The sequence below is a fragment of the Delphinapterus leucas genome, chromosome 9, assembly GCF_059928025.1.
Source record: "Delphinapterus leucas isolate spDelLeu-1000000601 "Yukka" chromosome 9, BTC_Dleu_Yukka2, whole genome shotgun sequence".
In the NCBI taxonomy this organism is placed as follows: domain Eukaryota; kingdom Metazoa; phylum Chordata; class Mammalia; order Artiodactyla; family Monodontidae; genus Delphinapterus; species Delphinapterus leucas.
In genome coordinates this window covers 26,548,568-26,567,127 of record NC_143137.1, presented here as the reverse complement: position 1 = coordinate 26,567,127, position 18,560 = coordinate 26,548,568, and the positions used below count along the sequence as shown (strand labels likewise).

General features: G+C 35.2%; 1 protein-coding gene and 1 long non-coding RNA gene across 2 annotated transcripts in view; both read right to left on the bottom strand.

The window, feature by feature from the left end:
- The window catches only part of LOC115801700 (uncharacterized), a 200,190-nt gene that overhangs the window by 144,250 nt on the left and 37,380 nt on the right, over positions 1–18,560 (bottom strand). The gene's annotated exons all lie outside the window — the stretch shown is intronic.
- LOC111178901 (peptidyl-prolyl cis-trans isomerase A-like) lies at positions 1,318–17,881 on the bottom strand. The gene is made up of 2 exons (XM_022582094.3): positions 1,856–17,881; positions 1,318–1,787 (listed from the first exon to the last, which is right to left on the bottom strand). The coding sequence occupies exons 1-2, from the start codon at positions 1,922–1,924 to the stop codon at positions 1,362–1,364; spliced, it is 495 nt and encodes a 164-aa protein (XP_022437802.1). The 5' UTR covers positions 1,925–17,881; the 3' UTR covers positions 1,318–1,361.

The following is an 18,560-nucleotide window of genomic DNA, read 5'->3' as shown; positions in this document are numbered from 1 at the left end:
GTTTGCTGTAGGTGTTTTGTAAACATTCGTTATCAGATTAAGGAAATTCCCTTCTATAACTCGTTTGCTGAGAGTTTTATTTTATCAAGAAGGGATATTGAATCAAAAGCTAACTGTGCATCTATTGAGAAAATCATGTATTTTTCTCCTTTTCTCTGTTAATACTGTGAATTATGTTCATTTTGAAATGTGAAATTAGCCTTTCATAGGTGGAGTAAACTCCACTTTGTTGTACTGTATTTTCCTTTTTGAATACCACTAGATTTAATTTAAATGTTAATAATTTTTACATCTGTATGGGAGATTGTTCTCTAGTTTTCCTTTTCCGTAATGTCTTTGTCAGGCTTTGGATTATGCTGACATCACTTAAAAAAACTCTTTCCCCTGTTTTTATTATCTGGGAGAGGCTGCATAAACTGGGTGACTGGGTGTTAATTTCTTCTTTAAATATCTGCAGCTATTCAAGCACTTTCTTTGTGGGAAGATTTTTATTTACGGAAAACCCTGAACGAACTTTTTGGCCAACCCAATAGTAATGGATTTCAAATTTCTGGTAATGATAATTTGATTTCCTTTATTTTTGTTAAACGTTCTGCTAGAGCTTTATTAATTTTACTAAAAGTTTTTTAAAGCTTTTAGCTTAGTTGATTTTATCCTTCTATTCCATTTGTTTCTGATCTTATCTTTATTTTCTTCTCTTTTCCACAGGATTGATATATTGTTTTTCTAGCTCCTTGAGATGGAATTTTAAATTATTAAATTTTAACCTTTTTTCTTATATGTTTACAAGCATACATCTCCCTGTAACCATTGATTTCACTATGCTTTAATTGCAACCCTCAAGTTTAAATATGTTGTAACTTCATTACGATTTAGTTCAAACTAATTCTCATTTGATTTCTTAATTATTCATATACGAGATGTTTTCTTTAATTTCCAGACAGTGGGGCTTTTCTTGTTATCTTTTTATTGACTTCTAAGTTAACTGTATTGTGATCAGAGAATATACTCTAAGCTATTCAAATCTTTTGAAATTTCTGGCAATTCTTTATGGCCCATCAGATGGTTGACTTGGTAAATATTTCATATGAATTTAAATTCTGTCTTTGATGATTGCAAATGTTTGTGGTTCCTCAAGATTCCAATTTGCAGCTCCAGATCCACACAATAGCAAATGGCCTTCCTACTTCTCTCTCCCCAGCAGAGGCTCTGCACAGGGGCCAACCCTGACCCTCAGCTCACACAAGAACTGGCAATTCCTCTGCAAGAAAAAAATATCTGGTGATCCAAAGATCATTTGTATACAGTTTCCCTCTCTCTATTTTTTTTTTTTAAAGATAAAACACAAGTCAAATTTATTATTAGATTTGTCCACAGTCAGCAATGGTGATCTTCTTGCTGGTCTTGCCATTCCTGGACCCAAAGCACTCCATGGCTTCCGCAACATTCATGCCCTCTTTCACCTTGCCAAAGACCACATGCTTGCCATCCAACCACTCAGTCTTGGCTGTGCAGATGAAAAACTGGGAACTGTTTGTGTTGGGGCCAGCATTTACCATGGAAAAGATGCCAGGACCCATATGCTTCAGGAGGAAATTCTCATCATCAAATTTCTCCTCATAGATGGACTTGCCACCAGTGCCATTATGGTGTGTGAAGTCACCACCCTGGCACATAAATCCCGGAATTATTCTGTGAAAGCAGGAACCTTTATAACCAAAGCCTTTCTCCCCAGTGCTCAGAGCACAAAAGTTTTCTGCTGTCTTTGGAACTTTGTCTGAAAACAGCTCCAATCTGTTAAACATAACTTTATGGATTGGATGAGCAGTCAGTTCATGGTTTCCAGGTCCCTTACCTCGAAGGAGACGTGGCCCAAGTGCTCGCCATCGACGGCGATGTCAAAGAACACGGTAGGGTTGACCATGGTTGGGCAGCGCAGGAGGTTCTGGGGTGGCAGCGTCTGCCTCCCTCTCTATAATTTTATTCCACCTAGTCCTTGTTGATTCCGTGGATTTCTGAAACCTTTTAACACTACAATTTTGCAACTTATCCACTTTCACATTGCTACAGTAGGAGTATTGGCTTACTGTAACCTACTACATCCTACTTAGAACATAAAATCAGGACTCCAAATATTTATTTAAAAAAGTAAAGTTTTTTTTTTTTTAAGAATCAGTCCAAGAAATTTTTGCAAGTCAAAGAATAGAGCTTCTGGAGCTTTAATTTAATTTGACAAACATTTATCGATTATCTGCTGGTCACAAACACCATATCATGTGCTGTGGAATTAAGAGTGAGTTAGACAATCCTGGCACCAGATGAACTTACAGTTTACAGAGAAGTCAAATATGGAAACAGATAAACTGCAATGCAATGTAGCACATGTTATAATAGGGAGAAAAACCATCTCCTGGAACTCAGAGGAAGAAAAGATTGCTTGCCCACAGGATTCAGGAAAGAGTTCACAAATAAATAAAGTTACACTTGATCCTGAAGCCTGAGCAGAATTTGTCAGGCATAAAAGGAAGAATGATGTTCTAGGCAAAGCGACAGCATTTGCAGCCACTTAGTCTCATGAAATGATACGGAATATTTGATATGGAATATTTATTGAAGGATGAGACATAAATGTTCCTGAATAGAGTCACATGAGTGGGTCTATGGAGTTGAGATGCATGTGTGAAAATAAGGTCATAGAGGTCATTTCAGGCCACATGAGGAGGGGCATTGAATGCCTAGCCAGAGGCTTTAGTATTTTTTCCTGAAAGCCATCTGGATTTAATAGAACTGTGCAAGTAATGGGAAATAAATAATTAGATAAGTTGTTTAAGAGAGAGAGTTCTGACAGCAGTGAAGAGAGCAGAATCAAAAGGAGAAGAAGGAATGTTTGCAGAGAACTCAATAAGAAATTTTTCTAGAATGTTATTTATAGATTAATTATGAATATACTAAACCATGAAAATAACTGATAAAATCACCCTCTAAAATTTATTAATAGAGACTACAATTGGCCAAAACACGAAGCTTACCTCACTCTCTTTACATTAATGTGTGATTTGATGCCACTGAGTGAATAGGTCCCCCTCCAAAGGGAGTTGTCTTTGCAGTGTGACTCTGATTTTCTTGGAGGTTCTGAGAGAAATCTGAAAAGCATCCTTTTAACCTCTGTCTGTTTTGTGTGCAATGTTTCTTAGTATCATTTTACCTTAATTAGCCAAACTAGTTTCTTTCACTTAACCTTTAGGTATATAGATATATAAATTAAGAGAGAGAGAGAGTGACAGAGTGAGTGAGAGAGAGAGAGAGCAAGAGTGAGAGAGAAGGAGAGAGAGAGGGAGAGAGACGGAGGAGGAAACAAATGAGAGGCCCACGATGTAATACAAGAAAGCCTAATTTCTGGTAACTAGCTCTGTCACTTATCCTGTCCTTTCATCTTGTGCATTAGAAATATCTTGCCAGCGAGAAGACCTAAACAGACATTTCTCCAATGAAGACACACAGCTGGCCGACAGGCACATAAAAAGATGCTCAACATCGCTAATTATTAGAGAAATGCAAATCAAAACCGCAATGAAGTATCACCTCACACTGTTCAGAAAGGCCATCATCAAAAATTCTACAAATAATAAATGCTGGAGAGGGTGCCGAAAAAAGGGAACCCTCTTACACTGTTGGTGGGAATGTAGATAGTTGCAGCCACTATGGAGAACAGTATGGAGGGTCCTTAAAAAACTAACAATAGAGTTAGCATGTGACCCAGCAATCGGGTTAAGATGTGGTGTATATATATATATACACATACATACACACACAATGGAATATTACTCAGCCATAAAAAAGAATGAAATATTGCCACTTGCAGCAACACAGATGGCCCTAGAGAATATTATACTAAGTGAAGTAAGTCAGACAAAGACAAATATTATATATCACTTATATGTGGAATCTAAAAAATAATTCAAATGAACCTATAAACAAAACAGAAACAGACTCACAGACACAGAAATCAAATTTATGGTTACCGAAGGGAAAAGGGAAGGGGGAGAGATAAATTAGGAGTATGGTATTAACAGATACAAACTACTATACATAAAATAGATAAGCAAAAAGGATTTACTATATAACACAGGGAACAATAGTCAATATCTTATAATAACCTATAATGGAAAATAATCTAATAGATATGTGTATATATATCTGAATCACTTTGCTATATACCTGAAACTGACACAATATTATATATCAACTATACTTCAATTAAAAAAAAATCTTGCCAGCAAAGTTTCTGTAAGAAAGCTCTTTCTTTGGTATAATTGAGATTACATCTACCCTGCCTAACTCTAAAGTACTATTCTATGCAAAACATTAATACACAAAAGTAATAAGTAGAGATCCTTGCCCAAACTTTAGCCTTCTTGTCATTTCATTTTATACTTTTTTCATGTTGGACAAAGATTTTAACCTGATTAAGTGATTTCCCACAGACAGGTACCTCCTGTGACTGAAAGAGGTTGGGTAAAGTGAGAATAGATTTGAATGGAGAATCTTCAGCGGTCCTAGATTACGTTTGATAAATACTCTTTTTTTTTTTTTTTTTTTTTTTTTGCTACAAACCGTTATCACATCCCATACTGTGCTTTGACTGCCTCTTCCCTATGAAGTAAACACTTGGATGGTACCTAGCTTAGAATCAGTAGAAAATAATAATTCAAATTATTATGGTAATATAATTTGCATACCCCTTGAACATTCACTACTCATCCTGGGAGGCTGTCCCCATTTTACTGAAGAGAAAATTGAAGCCTTAAAATGTTAAATAACTCACCCAATGCACACAAGACCCAGGCAGGGTTGGAAGAAAGAGCTTTTGGTTCTAAACCCAGTGTTCTTCGCATACTACTTCTCCTGCCATCTCTCTTAGCCGTATCCTTAGTATTCAACCAAGCTGAGGACCAAACACCAAAATGTTTCCTAATTTTGATAGATTGAACGCTTCTTGTATGATTTCAATCCTCTCATAGACAGAAGGAATCTTATGCTGACTTTATACATTTATACTCAGCAGGTATTGAATGTTACAACATTCAATAAATAGCATTAATATTTCACTTCTTCTAATCTCTGAATCAAACTCATATAAACACATGTCATTTCTTTTGTACTTGAGTCCTGAGGTGATTTTTATCACGAAAAGTGCAATTTTGAAAATCTAATAAACTGTCATCTGTCTGAAGGGCAGCATTTTGCTGACACAGGTAATATCTGGAATTGTGTTACCAGGTTGCGAAGGCTATATGACAGCAGCCACTTGCCAATACAATAAAAACATTTCTAAGTTCTTCTTTACAAAAGCTTAAGTATTTGTTTGTCTGTTTGTTTTATGACCCTGAAGTTTACTTGCTTGCCCTCGTTTCAGAATGAACCATATTCTCCTGGCCTATCTTGAGGCAGGTTTGGCTATATATTTTAAGACAATTTCTAATTACTGTTCTCTTCTCAGACAGAAACATATATAACCTATAAATTAAAATTTTAAATGTTCCCAAGACTTCCAGTTTATTGTGATCATCTTGTTTGCAATACTTAAGAAAAACTGACTCAAATCCTGACCACATATATGGTGGAAAACCTGCAGTATACACAATATATCCAAGGAGTCATAATTATCTACATTATTAGTTATCAATTCTCGGTTTCTATATGTAACCTACATGCAACAAGCTTTTCTGAGATTCTGGGACACTGTAGAGGTTTATATTCCAAAAACATTATAGCAGGTAATTTTTTACTGAGGTATAATAGACATATAATGTTATATTAGTTTCAGGTGTACAACATAATGATTTGATATCCATATATATTACAAGATGACCTCCACAATAAGTCTAGTTAACATCCATCACCATACAGTTACAAATTTTTTTCTTGTGATGAACTTTTATGATCTACTCTCTTAGCAACTTTCAAATATGCAATAAATATTTGAATATTAACTATAGTCACTAAGCTGCTTATTACATACCCATGACTTAATTTATTTTATAGCTGAAGTTTGTACTTTTTGACCCCTTCATCCATTTCACCCACTCTCATTCCCCAACTCGGGCCACCACCAATCTGTCCTTTGTACCTATGAGCTTGTTTTGTTTTGTTTTAATTCCACATATAAATGAACCAATAATTCCACTAAATGCAAGTGAGCAAATAATTATACATGTAAGCAAATAATTTTACATTGAATTCTAGATGGTACTTATCATAAAATTATTGAACACTCTGGTCCCTGAATTCTCATTGATAATCTTTTTTATTAGAACCATAATGTTGGGCCTACCTTCTCTATTTCTTTTGACCTCCTTTTCTTTTTTGCTCACTAATTCTCCAAATACACATTTGTATCTCATAGAGGGGAGTTTAATTATCTTTTTATCTCACTTCTTTCCAAAATTGGCTGAGATCTGAAAGTTAATTCTGTAAGTAAAATAGGTCAATTTTGAAGATAACCCCCAATGACCCAAACCTTTATATAATCCCCTCCCATGAGCGTAGTTGAGACTCTTGCTTCCAACCATTAGAATGTGGTGATGAGATGTCACCCCTGTGACAATGTTATATTAAATGGCAAAGATAAAGTGATTTTGCAGATGTAATTAAGTTCCTTAACCAGTGAACTTTAAGTTATCAAAAGGGAAATTATCCTCGGTGGGCCTGACTTAATCAGGTGAGTCCTTTAAAAGAGGGTCTAGAAGTCAGAGACAGAAGTCAGAGACTCTCTCTGTTTTCTGGACTTAAAGAAGCAAGACATCTCAAATTTTAAAAACTTAATGCAATGAATTCTGCCTACAAACGTGGAAATTTAGAAGAATATGCCAAGACTCAGATGAGATCCCTGCCCCAGCTAACACTTTGACTGCAGCCTTGAGCTCCAAGCAGAGAGCTCTGTTAAGCTGTGCCTACACTCCCAACCCACAGAAAATGTGAGACAATAAATGGAAGTTGTTTTAAGCTGCAAATTTGTGGCAATTTGTTACACAGCAATAGAAAACTTATAAAATGTCTTTTTCTAATTCTATGGGGATCTTGAACCATTTCCTTTCCTTACTGCCATAACCATAACCTTTTAGGACTGGCTTGTTTTGAGTCCCTGATGGTGGAGCAGAATCAATGAAAATCAATCAGCTTGAATATAAAATGAAACAGGGGTGAGCATACCTGAGCAATAAAAATAATCAGCCAGTCTGCAGAAACTTTTATGATCATTTCATCATGGGAATTTTTAAGAACTAAAGAGTGGTTAGAACATTGATTTCCATCCAAATAAGTTAATAGTTGGCATTTTTCATTGAAACACGAATATACACAAACTGAAATAGCTAGATTTTCCCTTATCATAAAGGATATTCCCTTATGATATAATAATATGATATGATAATATGATAATAATCCCTTATTATGAAGGGATTATTCCCTTCATAATCTTCATATACAAAAAATGGAGCTGCAATAATGTCATCAGGATATTTGATTTAAGAAGTTTCTTAATAATGTTTATTACATCAGACTCACCTACTGAGTCCCACTATATGACTAATCACTGTTACCTCCAAGCTGAGAAGCCAGTGTTAATTTCTAGCCTCAAAACAGACGGAAATAAACAAACCTACTTTGGGGCCAAGTAAGAGAATTTAGTCTTTTCAGAGCCATAGAAAACTGAATTAATTTATAGACCCTTGTTACCCAGGTAGATGATTGTCTCACAGCTATGAAATCTGTCCTTAGACATATGGGATACCTATTCTCAATTTTAATTATATATTAGGGTTGCTAGATTTAAATTTGAATTTCATGAACAACACATATTTTGTTAGTATAAGTTAGTATAAGTATATTCCATACAGTGGAACTCAAGATTATACATTTTTAGTGAGTATCCTGAGTGACTGTTTGGAACTTCAGTATCTGAGAGCTCTGGGGATGCAGAAATAATCTAAGATAGTCTCTCCCCTGCAGCTTCTCATTGACAAGCACTGGGTGTGGGGAAATACAAAAATAATTACCTGATCTTCCTTCCTTCTTTTACTGCCCTGCAAAATAGCACTAGTTTCCGATTTCATTAGTTTTATGATAAGAGTTTTACAGGATGGCATTGTCAGCCTATGACCTTGCTCGAATTTTAGAAATACAATTGATGCTTTTTAAATATTCAGAGTTTCAGAGTGCCAAGCAGTTAGCAATGAAGCATCTGTTTCTTTGTTGTTTTCAAAATATCCTAGTTGCTCTGTCCTACTTTCTCTAAGTTGGTTATTGTTAAAGATGAAAATGTCCCCAAGAAAGGAACATGCTCAAAGTGTTCTTAACAAGAGATTTTGAAATATCTGACCTGTCAGAAACAAGGATTTCAAAGGGTGACAGTTAAGTTCATCCAATTCCCACACCACTTCTGTGCCTCAGAATTCAGTACTACTGCCTTTATACTAAAAGCAGTAAACACTATATGTAAGACATAAGAAAATTCTTTCTGCTGATTTGGAAGTCATTCTCTGCTTTAAGAATATTCATGTCCTTATTTGGAGTGTTAGCATCAAAGACAAGATTTATAACTACTATAATTCCCCCCATTTTCAATCCCCCTTACCCTGATGTATTTTTTTCCATAGCACTTATTAGCTTGTGACATGCCGTAAAATTTACTTGTCAATTATCCTTATTGCTTATTATCTATCTGTCCCCATTAGATTGTAACCATCACAAAAAGCAGAGATTTTTAAAGCAGTTTTGTGCACTGATACCTCTTCAGTGGAGGAGAGCTAAGTATATAGAATATATTCATTAAATTTGTTAACTAAAGTTAACTAATAAAATAATACTCCATCACTCCTAGCCCTAATTTATCTCCAAGGGATGAGGCCATTCAAGCACTGCTGTGCTGGCTTTTGTCCAGTATGTCCTTTGTGTATGGAAAGGAGCTACTACTCAGCCAACTATAGGTCCCTCCCTTTGACCTCTTTGATAATTGTAGGACTGAGTTTATGCGGATTCACTCCTATCCTCTCACCGGGGGATAATCTGACCAATGACCAAACTCTGAAAAGATTGTTGACACGGGTTAAAAATCAATAATGTACGAGGATCACAACAAACTTAGTGGCCCAGGGAGTAAGGTCCTATCATTGCTCTCATTAAAATCTTTCTGCAAGAATATCATGTTTTATATCATTTCTTTTACTTCTGCAGGACTTACGAAGCTTAACATATAGTCAAAATAGAGTGCATTTTCAAATATCTCTTTTATATTAGAGAACACATTGGGGGGGAAAAAAACCACTATAATTTGGAACTCTTCCCACAGTAAATCTTTTTTTTAGATCATGCTTCTGTCCAATCATCCTCATCCCCCTCGTGTAGGGGAGAATGTGTTTGGGAGGCTAAAGCGTAAAGAGCACAAAAAAGAAAAATACAGAGAACACGGAATACTGTACAAATTGAGCCCTAGATAATTAGTAAGCAGTATGTACCTCAGCACATTTTCTCAACTTCTTCTCCAGTCATGTGCACAACATTAAATACCACAATGAAGTTGCCATTTTAATGGCTCTCCAGCTGTGAGAACGTGGAAAGAGCGCTAGATTTACAGCAGAATACAACTTGAAATTCAGCTCTGCCTTCTACTAGCTGTATTACATTTACAAATTACTTACATTTTCTGAGTCTCAGTTTTCTCTTTTGTAAAACTGTTAGAGCAACATTTCCTAGACAGGGTTCCTGGGAAAGCTCCCAGCGTGGCAGGTGGAATGTACTCGATCCCTCCACCTGTACCTTGGACCCTAATCCTAGGTGTCTCTCAATAACTTTGCTCCAGCAAGTCTTTCTCCTGACAAGCATTCTTTTGTTATCATTCCAGCACACAAATATGCTTCTTTCTCACTTTCTTAAAACAGACACACACACATACTTTTGATTACGGGGCTCTCCAACTATCACTCTATTCTCTCATTTCTTTGAGAGTAAAACCGCTCAAAAGTTTACAGTCTCTTCCCACTCTCTCTTTTATACACGATCAAGCTCTTTCCCCTCCGCCCCACCCCTTTAGCCCCACTTCTGTGGATGTCACTCCCATCTATAAATCCAATCAATGGGCACTGTCAAGTTGCATCTCACTTGACTTGTCAGCAACATTTAACACAACAAGACTGTATGTTCCACCTGTCTTGAAATACTTTCTTAATTTCACTCCAGGACATGACACTCTCCTGGTTTTCCTCCTATCTCATAGCCACTCAGCCTCCTTTTCTTTTCCTTTGTTTCTCATTTTTCAAATATTTTAATCACAGTTATTGAACCCCTCATCTTTTCCAACTACACTCATTCTCTGGGTGCCCTCCTCCATCCCAGGACTATAAACACCGTCTGCACACTGATGACTCTTAATTTCACGTCTCTAATCAAGATCACCCTGCTAACCTCATGACTCGTAGACCCAACTCCCTACCTGATTTCACCCTTAGATGTTTAGCTGGCTTCTCCAACTTAACTTTTCCAAAATAAGTTTCTAATCTACACAAACCTGCTCCCTCATCAGACTTCCCTCTCAATAGCAACTCAATCGTTCTGTTTGCTCAGTTCAAAACCTTGCTATTATCCTTGATTCCTTTCCATCAAAAAAACAAATATTGGCTTTAATTCAAAGTATATCCACATACCAACCACTTCTCATTACCATCTCTGCTACTGCCCTAGTCCTAGGCACCGTCATCTCTTGCCTAACTGGTCTCCCTGCTTCCACTTTGTGCCTCTGCAGTCTGTTCTTAACATTACAGCACAGTGATCCTATTGAAGATGTAGGTCAGATTATGCCATTCCTTGGCTCAAATCCTCCAATACCTCCCATCACATTCAGAGTAAAAGTCAAAATTCTTACAATGACCTTCAAGACCTTACATGATCCAACTTTTCATGATCTCTCTGACTTCATCTGCTACTCTCATACTTGCTGACTCACTCCAGCTACAACTGTCCTCTTGCTGTTCTGGGAAGACTCCAGGCACACTCCTGCCTCAGGACCTTTGCACTTCTTGTCCCTCAGACTGGAATGCTCTCCTCCCAGATATTCATGTGGCTCACCCTCACTCTCTGGAAGTCTTTGTTCAAATGTCTCCTTCTCAGAAAGCCCTTCCCTGGCTCAACTATTTGAAACTGCAGACCCCAATGCCTGGTACCCCCTCTGCCAATTCCCTGCTAATTCCTAACACACTATTCAATTTACTTATTTATTTTTTGCTTTTCTCTGTCCACAAGAGTGGAGGCTCCATGTGGGCTGGTGGTTTTGGCTGTTTTATTTTCTGATATATCTCCAGTATCCAGAATAGTGTCTGACATATAGTAGGTGCTTAATAAATGTTAAAAGAATGTTAGACATTAAGAAAAAAATTTTATTAAATAAACAGGGCAAAGGTCATATATTCACCTACACAATTCAGTCTTACTTATAATTTGAATAAGTAAAATGTGTAAATTCTTAGAGTTTTATTCACATTTATTCAGTAAACATTAAAAACCAAACTCTGGAGAGTATATTGTATAAAATTTTTGAATCACTATATTGTACACCTAATATAACTAATATACTATTGGAAATCAACTATACCTCAATAAAGTAAATAAATAATAATTTTTAAAAGTACTATGTCAAAAAAATATAAACAAACAAATTATTTTAGATAAATAAGAAAGATCATACCAACTGAAGGAGTTTATAGTTTAGGAAAAGAGTAATGATACATGCACAAATAATGATAATAAAATATTATATATTCTATATTAAAATATACTATAGAATAGATAATAATATGAGATAGATTTAATTAATTTCTGAATTAATGTAATTGAGATTATATCATTAATTTCAAGGCGCTTTTGTATGACTGTATGACTGAACAAATCTTTTGATTATAAAACTCTGCTTCTTTGTAAGCTCATAAAGACTTACTTTTTAAAAAGTAAGATAGATGTTCAAAAAATAAGACCAAAACTGATAAGCAACTGCCTCTTTTTTCATTTTAAGTAGAAAACTTTTGTGTTTAGGGCCATTATGTGTCACTATATCCTATAAAGAAAATGAGCAACAATAAAGGAAAATACTCTGAATTCTTCTCTGGCAGATTAGATCACTAAGACCTGGATATTTTTCTCTGGTCTCTGTATTTTGCCTACTTCAATTTCTGCTTTGCTTTTGTTTTATAGGTTAAAATTCAATATAATATGAAGCAACTAAGTTACTAAAGTAACTCAAAAGATATGATCACTTTTATTGTAGGGTACTTCATGTGAATGTTAATATTTTTTTAGCTGAGAAGCTTATAAAACATTTTTATATTTTTATATGCACTTAAGTTCAGAAAGCTAAAAAAATCTGGTGTCCATTGGAAAATTTCAGTATTTTTCCTTTTATAAAGGAGTTTGAACTTACTTCATAAGTTAATTTGAAAGTAGTATGAAATATATATGCCCACTTAAAACATGTTCTAGAAAACTTCCATATTAATGTCATTTATAATTAGAAAATATGGGGCTTTTTAAAGACTTTATTTTTTAGCACAGTTTTAGATTCACAGCCAAATTGAGTGAAAGGTACAGAGATTTTCTGAATACCCCCTGCCCCCATACATGCATAGCCTCCCTCATTATCAACCTCCTCCACCTGAGTGAGACATTTGTTACAACCGGTAAACCTACATCAACACATCGTCATTGTCGCTATGTAATGCCCCTCTTTATTTCTGATAATTTTCTTGACCTGAAATCTACTAAACCTGAAATTAATATAGCTTACTCCTTCCTTTTTTGGTTAGTGTTAGCATGGTGTATTTTCTCCATTCATCTACTTTTATATGTGTCTTTTTACATTTAATGTGGGTTTCTTGTAGACAACACAGAGTTGGGTCTCATTTTTTGATTCATTCTGTCTTTTAATTGGTGAATTTAGACCATTGATATTCAAAGTGATTACTGATATATCTGGATTAATATCTATCATATTTGTTACTGTTTTCTATTTGTTGCCCTTGTTCTTGTTCTTATTTCTGTCTTCTTCTCTTTTTCTGCCTTTTGTGGTTTTAATTGAGCATTTTATGTGATTCTATTTTCTATCCACTCTTAGCATGTCTGTTGTACTGTTTTTTCACTTTCAGTTTTTTTAGTGGTTTCCCTAGAGTTTGGAATACACATTTACAAGTACTCCAAGTCCACTTTCAAATAACACTATACCAATTCATGGGTAGTGTGAGTACCTTATAATAACAAAATAATCCTAACTCCTCTCTCTTGTCCCTTGTATTATTGCTGTCATTCATTTCACTTATATATGTGTACATAAGCATATGTAAGCATAGATAAGCATACATATGTACATAATTAAACACACTGTTGCTATTATTATTTTGAACAAACTATTATCTGTTAGGGAAATTAAAAATAAGAAAAATAAAAGTTTGATTTGCCTTCACTTGCTTCTTCTCTGATTCTCTTCCTTTCATTATATAGATCTGAATTTCTGACCTATATCATTTTCCTTCTTCTAAAGAACTCCTTTTAACATTTCTTTCAAGACAGAATACTGGCAACAAATTTCCTCAGTTTTGTTTGTCTGGGAAAGTCATTATTTCTCCTTCACTTTTAAAGGATAATTTCGCAGGGTACAGAATTCTAGGTTGGTGAGTTGTTTTCTCTCAAACTTTAAATATGTCACTTCTTTCTTCTTGTTTGCATGGTTTTTGAGGAAAGTCAGATATAATTCTCACCTTCTGTCCTCTCTAGGTAAGATGTTTATTTCCTCTGGCTTCTTTAAGAATTTTTTTTTTTTTCTATGGTTTGTAAATGATATGCCTAGGTGTGGCTTTTCTGGCATGTATCCTCTTTGGTGTTCACTGAGCTTCCTGGACCTGTGGTTTGGTCTCTGACATTAATTTGGGGAAGTTCTCTCAGAGTTGTCCACAATGAACCTCCAGCAATTTGTCAATTACTGTTCAGATTTTCCTACCCTAGGACTGATTCCCATGGAGATTTCAGCTTGTGGGTTCTGATCTAGGAAGTTATTGATACAATTCTATGTGTTCATCTGTCAATTCGTCCAGCTTTGGGGACAGCAGTTTCCCCTGTGACCTCATATTTGTTATGAATCTAAAGGTTGTAGCTTTTTTAGTTTCTTCAGCTTTTTACTCGCTCTTGTTAGGACAGAGTAGCAATCTCCAAACTCCTTACATGCCAGACCAGTTGCAGGAGAGGGGGGTTACTTCATTAAAAATGACATCAGAAAAACAATGTATCATTGATCTCTGAAAATCTTGATTTTCTTTTAAAGCAAATCTCTGAGAAATGAAACTTACAGATATAATTTCAAATTGGCTGAATAAACCTTATGCCAAGATTAATATGAAAGATAAAATTAACTATATTATTAACTAAATATAGTTTCAAATTAAAATGATTCTGATTTTTTCAAATACATATTCTACTTGTAAAGAATTCATTGAGTAAATTCAAAGCATCCTGAAAGTTCTACACTCCTTCTTCTCTCAAATACAAAGACTTTGTACCCCTGAGTTAGTAGGCAATTTGATAATGAAAGTATGGTTTTGACTTTTTTAGAAAATTTAGGCATTGTTCATTTATAATTTGGGAAATGCAGGTTTTGTTTAGGAAAAAACCTGAACATTAACAGATGAGTTGAATAAATCTTATTTAGGCATTTCAATAGAGAGTCACTAGCTAACTTATTAGTTCTTTATCAATTCTTTCTTGTGATAAAATTGAATAAAAATGCATAGGGAATAACAATTCTGACATATACCTATTAAGGTATTTATTTGTTGGCTGATATTACTAAGACCAGGGACCTCAAGTTTAGTCCATTAAAAATATTTATACTCTCCATATCTTACCCTGTTGAAGAAAGGTCCTGAGTCCTTCCAAGCATGCCCTGGGCTGACTGTTTGGAATTTTAATGCTCCTTAGTCAATATGGTCCATGGACTCAAGGCGCCATTGGTTTTAAACATTGCTAACACGCCAAGAGCAGTGAGCAATTTCCCTAGAGTTTTCACTGCTGCTCTTGAACAAATCTGTTTGTTTTTCTTTAACCACTATTCACACTTAAGTAGCACTCGATGTCCAGCTTGTTATCCTCTTCCAAATGTGAAGGTTTGTTCCCAGAGATGACTTGGCATAATTTTGATTAAAGATTGTTTTCACACATTTAAGAAAACAGCACAGTTAACAATGGAGACGAAGAGTGTGGCCCAGAGGATTAATAAAGCCCAGTGAATACTGACAAATGAAGCATATTCGTTGTTTTCCTATTATTCACTCTTATTCTTGAAGTAGAGGGGCTGCCTATCATCAGCAGAATATGAAGTCTAGTGGGACTTAAGCATTAAACAGACATTGCAGCAAAGAAGTAAGAAATAAACAAGAAACTAGAAATAAAATTGTTGTATAGTGCAAATACAGCTTTCACGAAGAATTAAAAATGGACAATTTACCTATGGAGATTTCACATACATCTGCTTAATTCGGCATGATAAAATTTCTAATACAAATGTACTGTACTTTTTTTACTAAAAAAAGTGTATATCTGTCCTTAAGCAGTATAATAATTACATTAAATCTTTTCTTGTCATCATTTATAACTACTTAAAGCCTCCTGCAATGTGTGATTCTATCAGGAATGTACAGTTCTCAACAATTCATTCTAATTTTTAAACTTTTTATTTTCCGTGCAATTAATTCATGATTTTTTTTTAATTGTTAACAAATGCTTGCAATATTATTTAGATCACTCCCTTACTACAGTCCTCTCGTTCAGAGATTTTCAAACTTGGGTATAAAGACAGGCTTTCGGAGATTTCTAAACACAGTATTTTAGGTAACTGAGCATTTTTCTCAGGACTGTCCATACCATTTTCTAGGTCCTCAAAGCTGCCAAATGCAAAAATGAAATGCGAAAACGAAGACCATTAAGAATGTATTTAAAACATTTAAATTGACTTACATTTATTTAAACACCTGGTCTGATGCTCAAGGCAGTAAACTAGAATGACCCTGCTTGTCTAAGAAAAGAAAACATTCATAATAGCAAAAATACTCAGTTCTTGTCAGTTTAAAGACATCATTGCTAATTTTAAAGTAAAACAAACCATATTCTACTCACTTATTCTTTTTTTTTTTCGATAGTTGAAAATGTCTCGGAATAACAGAGGCAGAGTGGGAGTGTGGGAAAAGTAAAAGCTGTAGGCTTGTCTAGGGCCAGCTTCAAACCTTGCAAAATGCTGTGGTCCATCCTTGGGCCAATTACTTGACCAGACAAGCTTTTATCTTCCTAATCCAAACAGTCTCTATCATAAGATAGATGTGGTATCTCACACATGCTAACTGTCCAATACATACTAGCTTCAGTCTGTTTTCTTTCAGTTGCTGTAAAAGTGTATAAACAATATCATATTCCCATTTTTATTTGTACTCAGAAGTGACGTTTTAGTTATTCGTAACAGAGTATAGTGACTGGCTCTATTTTTCTCAGTCTTTAGAACAGAAAATGTGACCGGAAAAAAGGGTCAGTGCTTCAGGAATTCACCAAACCAATTTGTATCTTGGCCAAATGAGTTTTTAAGAATACTGAAAGCAAATCAATTGGGCTTGCCTAAATTTTATTTATACTGTAGATACGACAACACTTTGAAAGAGTAGAAGTTTGATTTAGAGGTGACCCTGAAGGTATGGCTCAAGCACCTCTGGTAAAGGAATTGGAACTGTGGTGATTCTGCAATATGGGACACCTATGCACAAGCTCAGGGACACCAGGTCACCGAGGGTCCTGAGGAAAAGAGAAAGTTGGATGGCAAAGACAAACTTCCAATTTCTCACTATTATCCAGGACAATTTCACTCAGGTCTAGTCCTGTGGAAAACTATTGAGAAGGCTGATTCTCATGAAGTACTGGGAGTATTGTTCGTGCTGAAACTTTAATACTATGTGATTCTTTTACCATAATGATATTCCCGAAATTCTTATCAAGATTCAATAACATGACAGAATTCCCTGGGAATAGCAAACAACAGAAATATCTTATAGTTTCTGAAAAATAGAAATGAGTATTAATGGTGAGTTATTGAAAGGGATTATATGACCTGCTGAGGCAATATGTAAGTTTGTGATCATTTACACTTCTCCCAATTAACCCACCGCCGTTCACAATATATGGGTGTTATTTATAGTTAGAATGCAATCCAGTGATGAATTTAAATACTTTGTATTACATATGAATTCACCATAACATTTTGAATAATAATTACTCTGAATTTTTTCTACTTAATTTTCATTAGCTACATTTCTTGATGTGGAAGTTATATTGAAACAATGTAAATATTTCATTAAGGAGAAATTTTTGCACTTTCTTCAAAACAATGCCTTCTGTACATCAATTATTTAATGTCATTTTAAAATTACATTTGTATTTTTGTAACATGAAGTGCTTTAAAAAGATGCAATTTTTGTTCCATTACCGAAGAACACACAGTACAATAAGTCAATTAAACATAAAGCTAAATATAGTGTCTAGCACTCCATACAGGAGTAAAAGTGAAATTATCCTTCGTCTTAAATATTTCCAGCAGAAGATCTACTACAATTATTATACTGACCTTGATCAACAAGAGTTCAATTTATGAAGATTATTAGACCAGCAGGAAATTAACTCAGAATTGGAGACTGTTCGAACAGCAAAAATCTATCACTTACTCAAGTGGGATAAGAGATTCCATAATATATGTTTAAAACTTGACTATAATACCTAAGAATCACTTTACCAGTATTTTCTAATTTGGGTACAAAACAAGTAGCCTCCGAACAAGGTGTATAAGAAAAAACAAAAGAGAGAGAGAGAAAGAGGAGGGGGGTGAGGGGCAGAGAGGTAAGAAGGCTTTCCTTCTCTTTTTTCTTTTTTTTCAATTGAAAAAGGAAGAAGGAATGAGAAGAAGGGAAAAGCCCTAGCAGATTTCCAAAACTCAGGAAACCTTTGTAGGATGACACTGCCAATGGTAAAAAGCCCTGGGGATGGAGTGAATGAAAGAATTTTTAAGACTAGGGATGTTCAATTTAAAAATATTTGGTATTGGCTGGATAACTGCCACCATTATGCCAGCTTCTCCTCCATTTTACCAGATCTTCGGTAAAGTCTCCTGTACCCGTAAGCTTTGTGAGATTGACACTTTTATCCCCTGCACTCCCACTCCTAATTCCAGAAATCACATTTCCCATTTTGTCTGGCATGGTACAAAATAGAAACAGAAAGAGTGGGACTGAGAAGTATTTCAGTAGGAATATAGCTCAGCACTAGGGATAACCATAAAAATATAAGTTCTACAAGAACTTGCAGGGAATCTTGGGGAGTACGTTAGAATGCCCACGTGTTGTAGGATCGTATTTTTATTCAATCTTACAAGACCTTAAGTAGCAGAGTGATTTCTACTAGTAGTCATGTTATGATGGGGAGGTAGGCAAAATATGGGT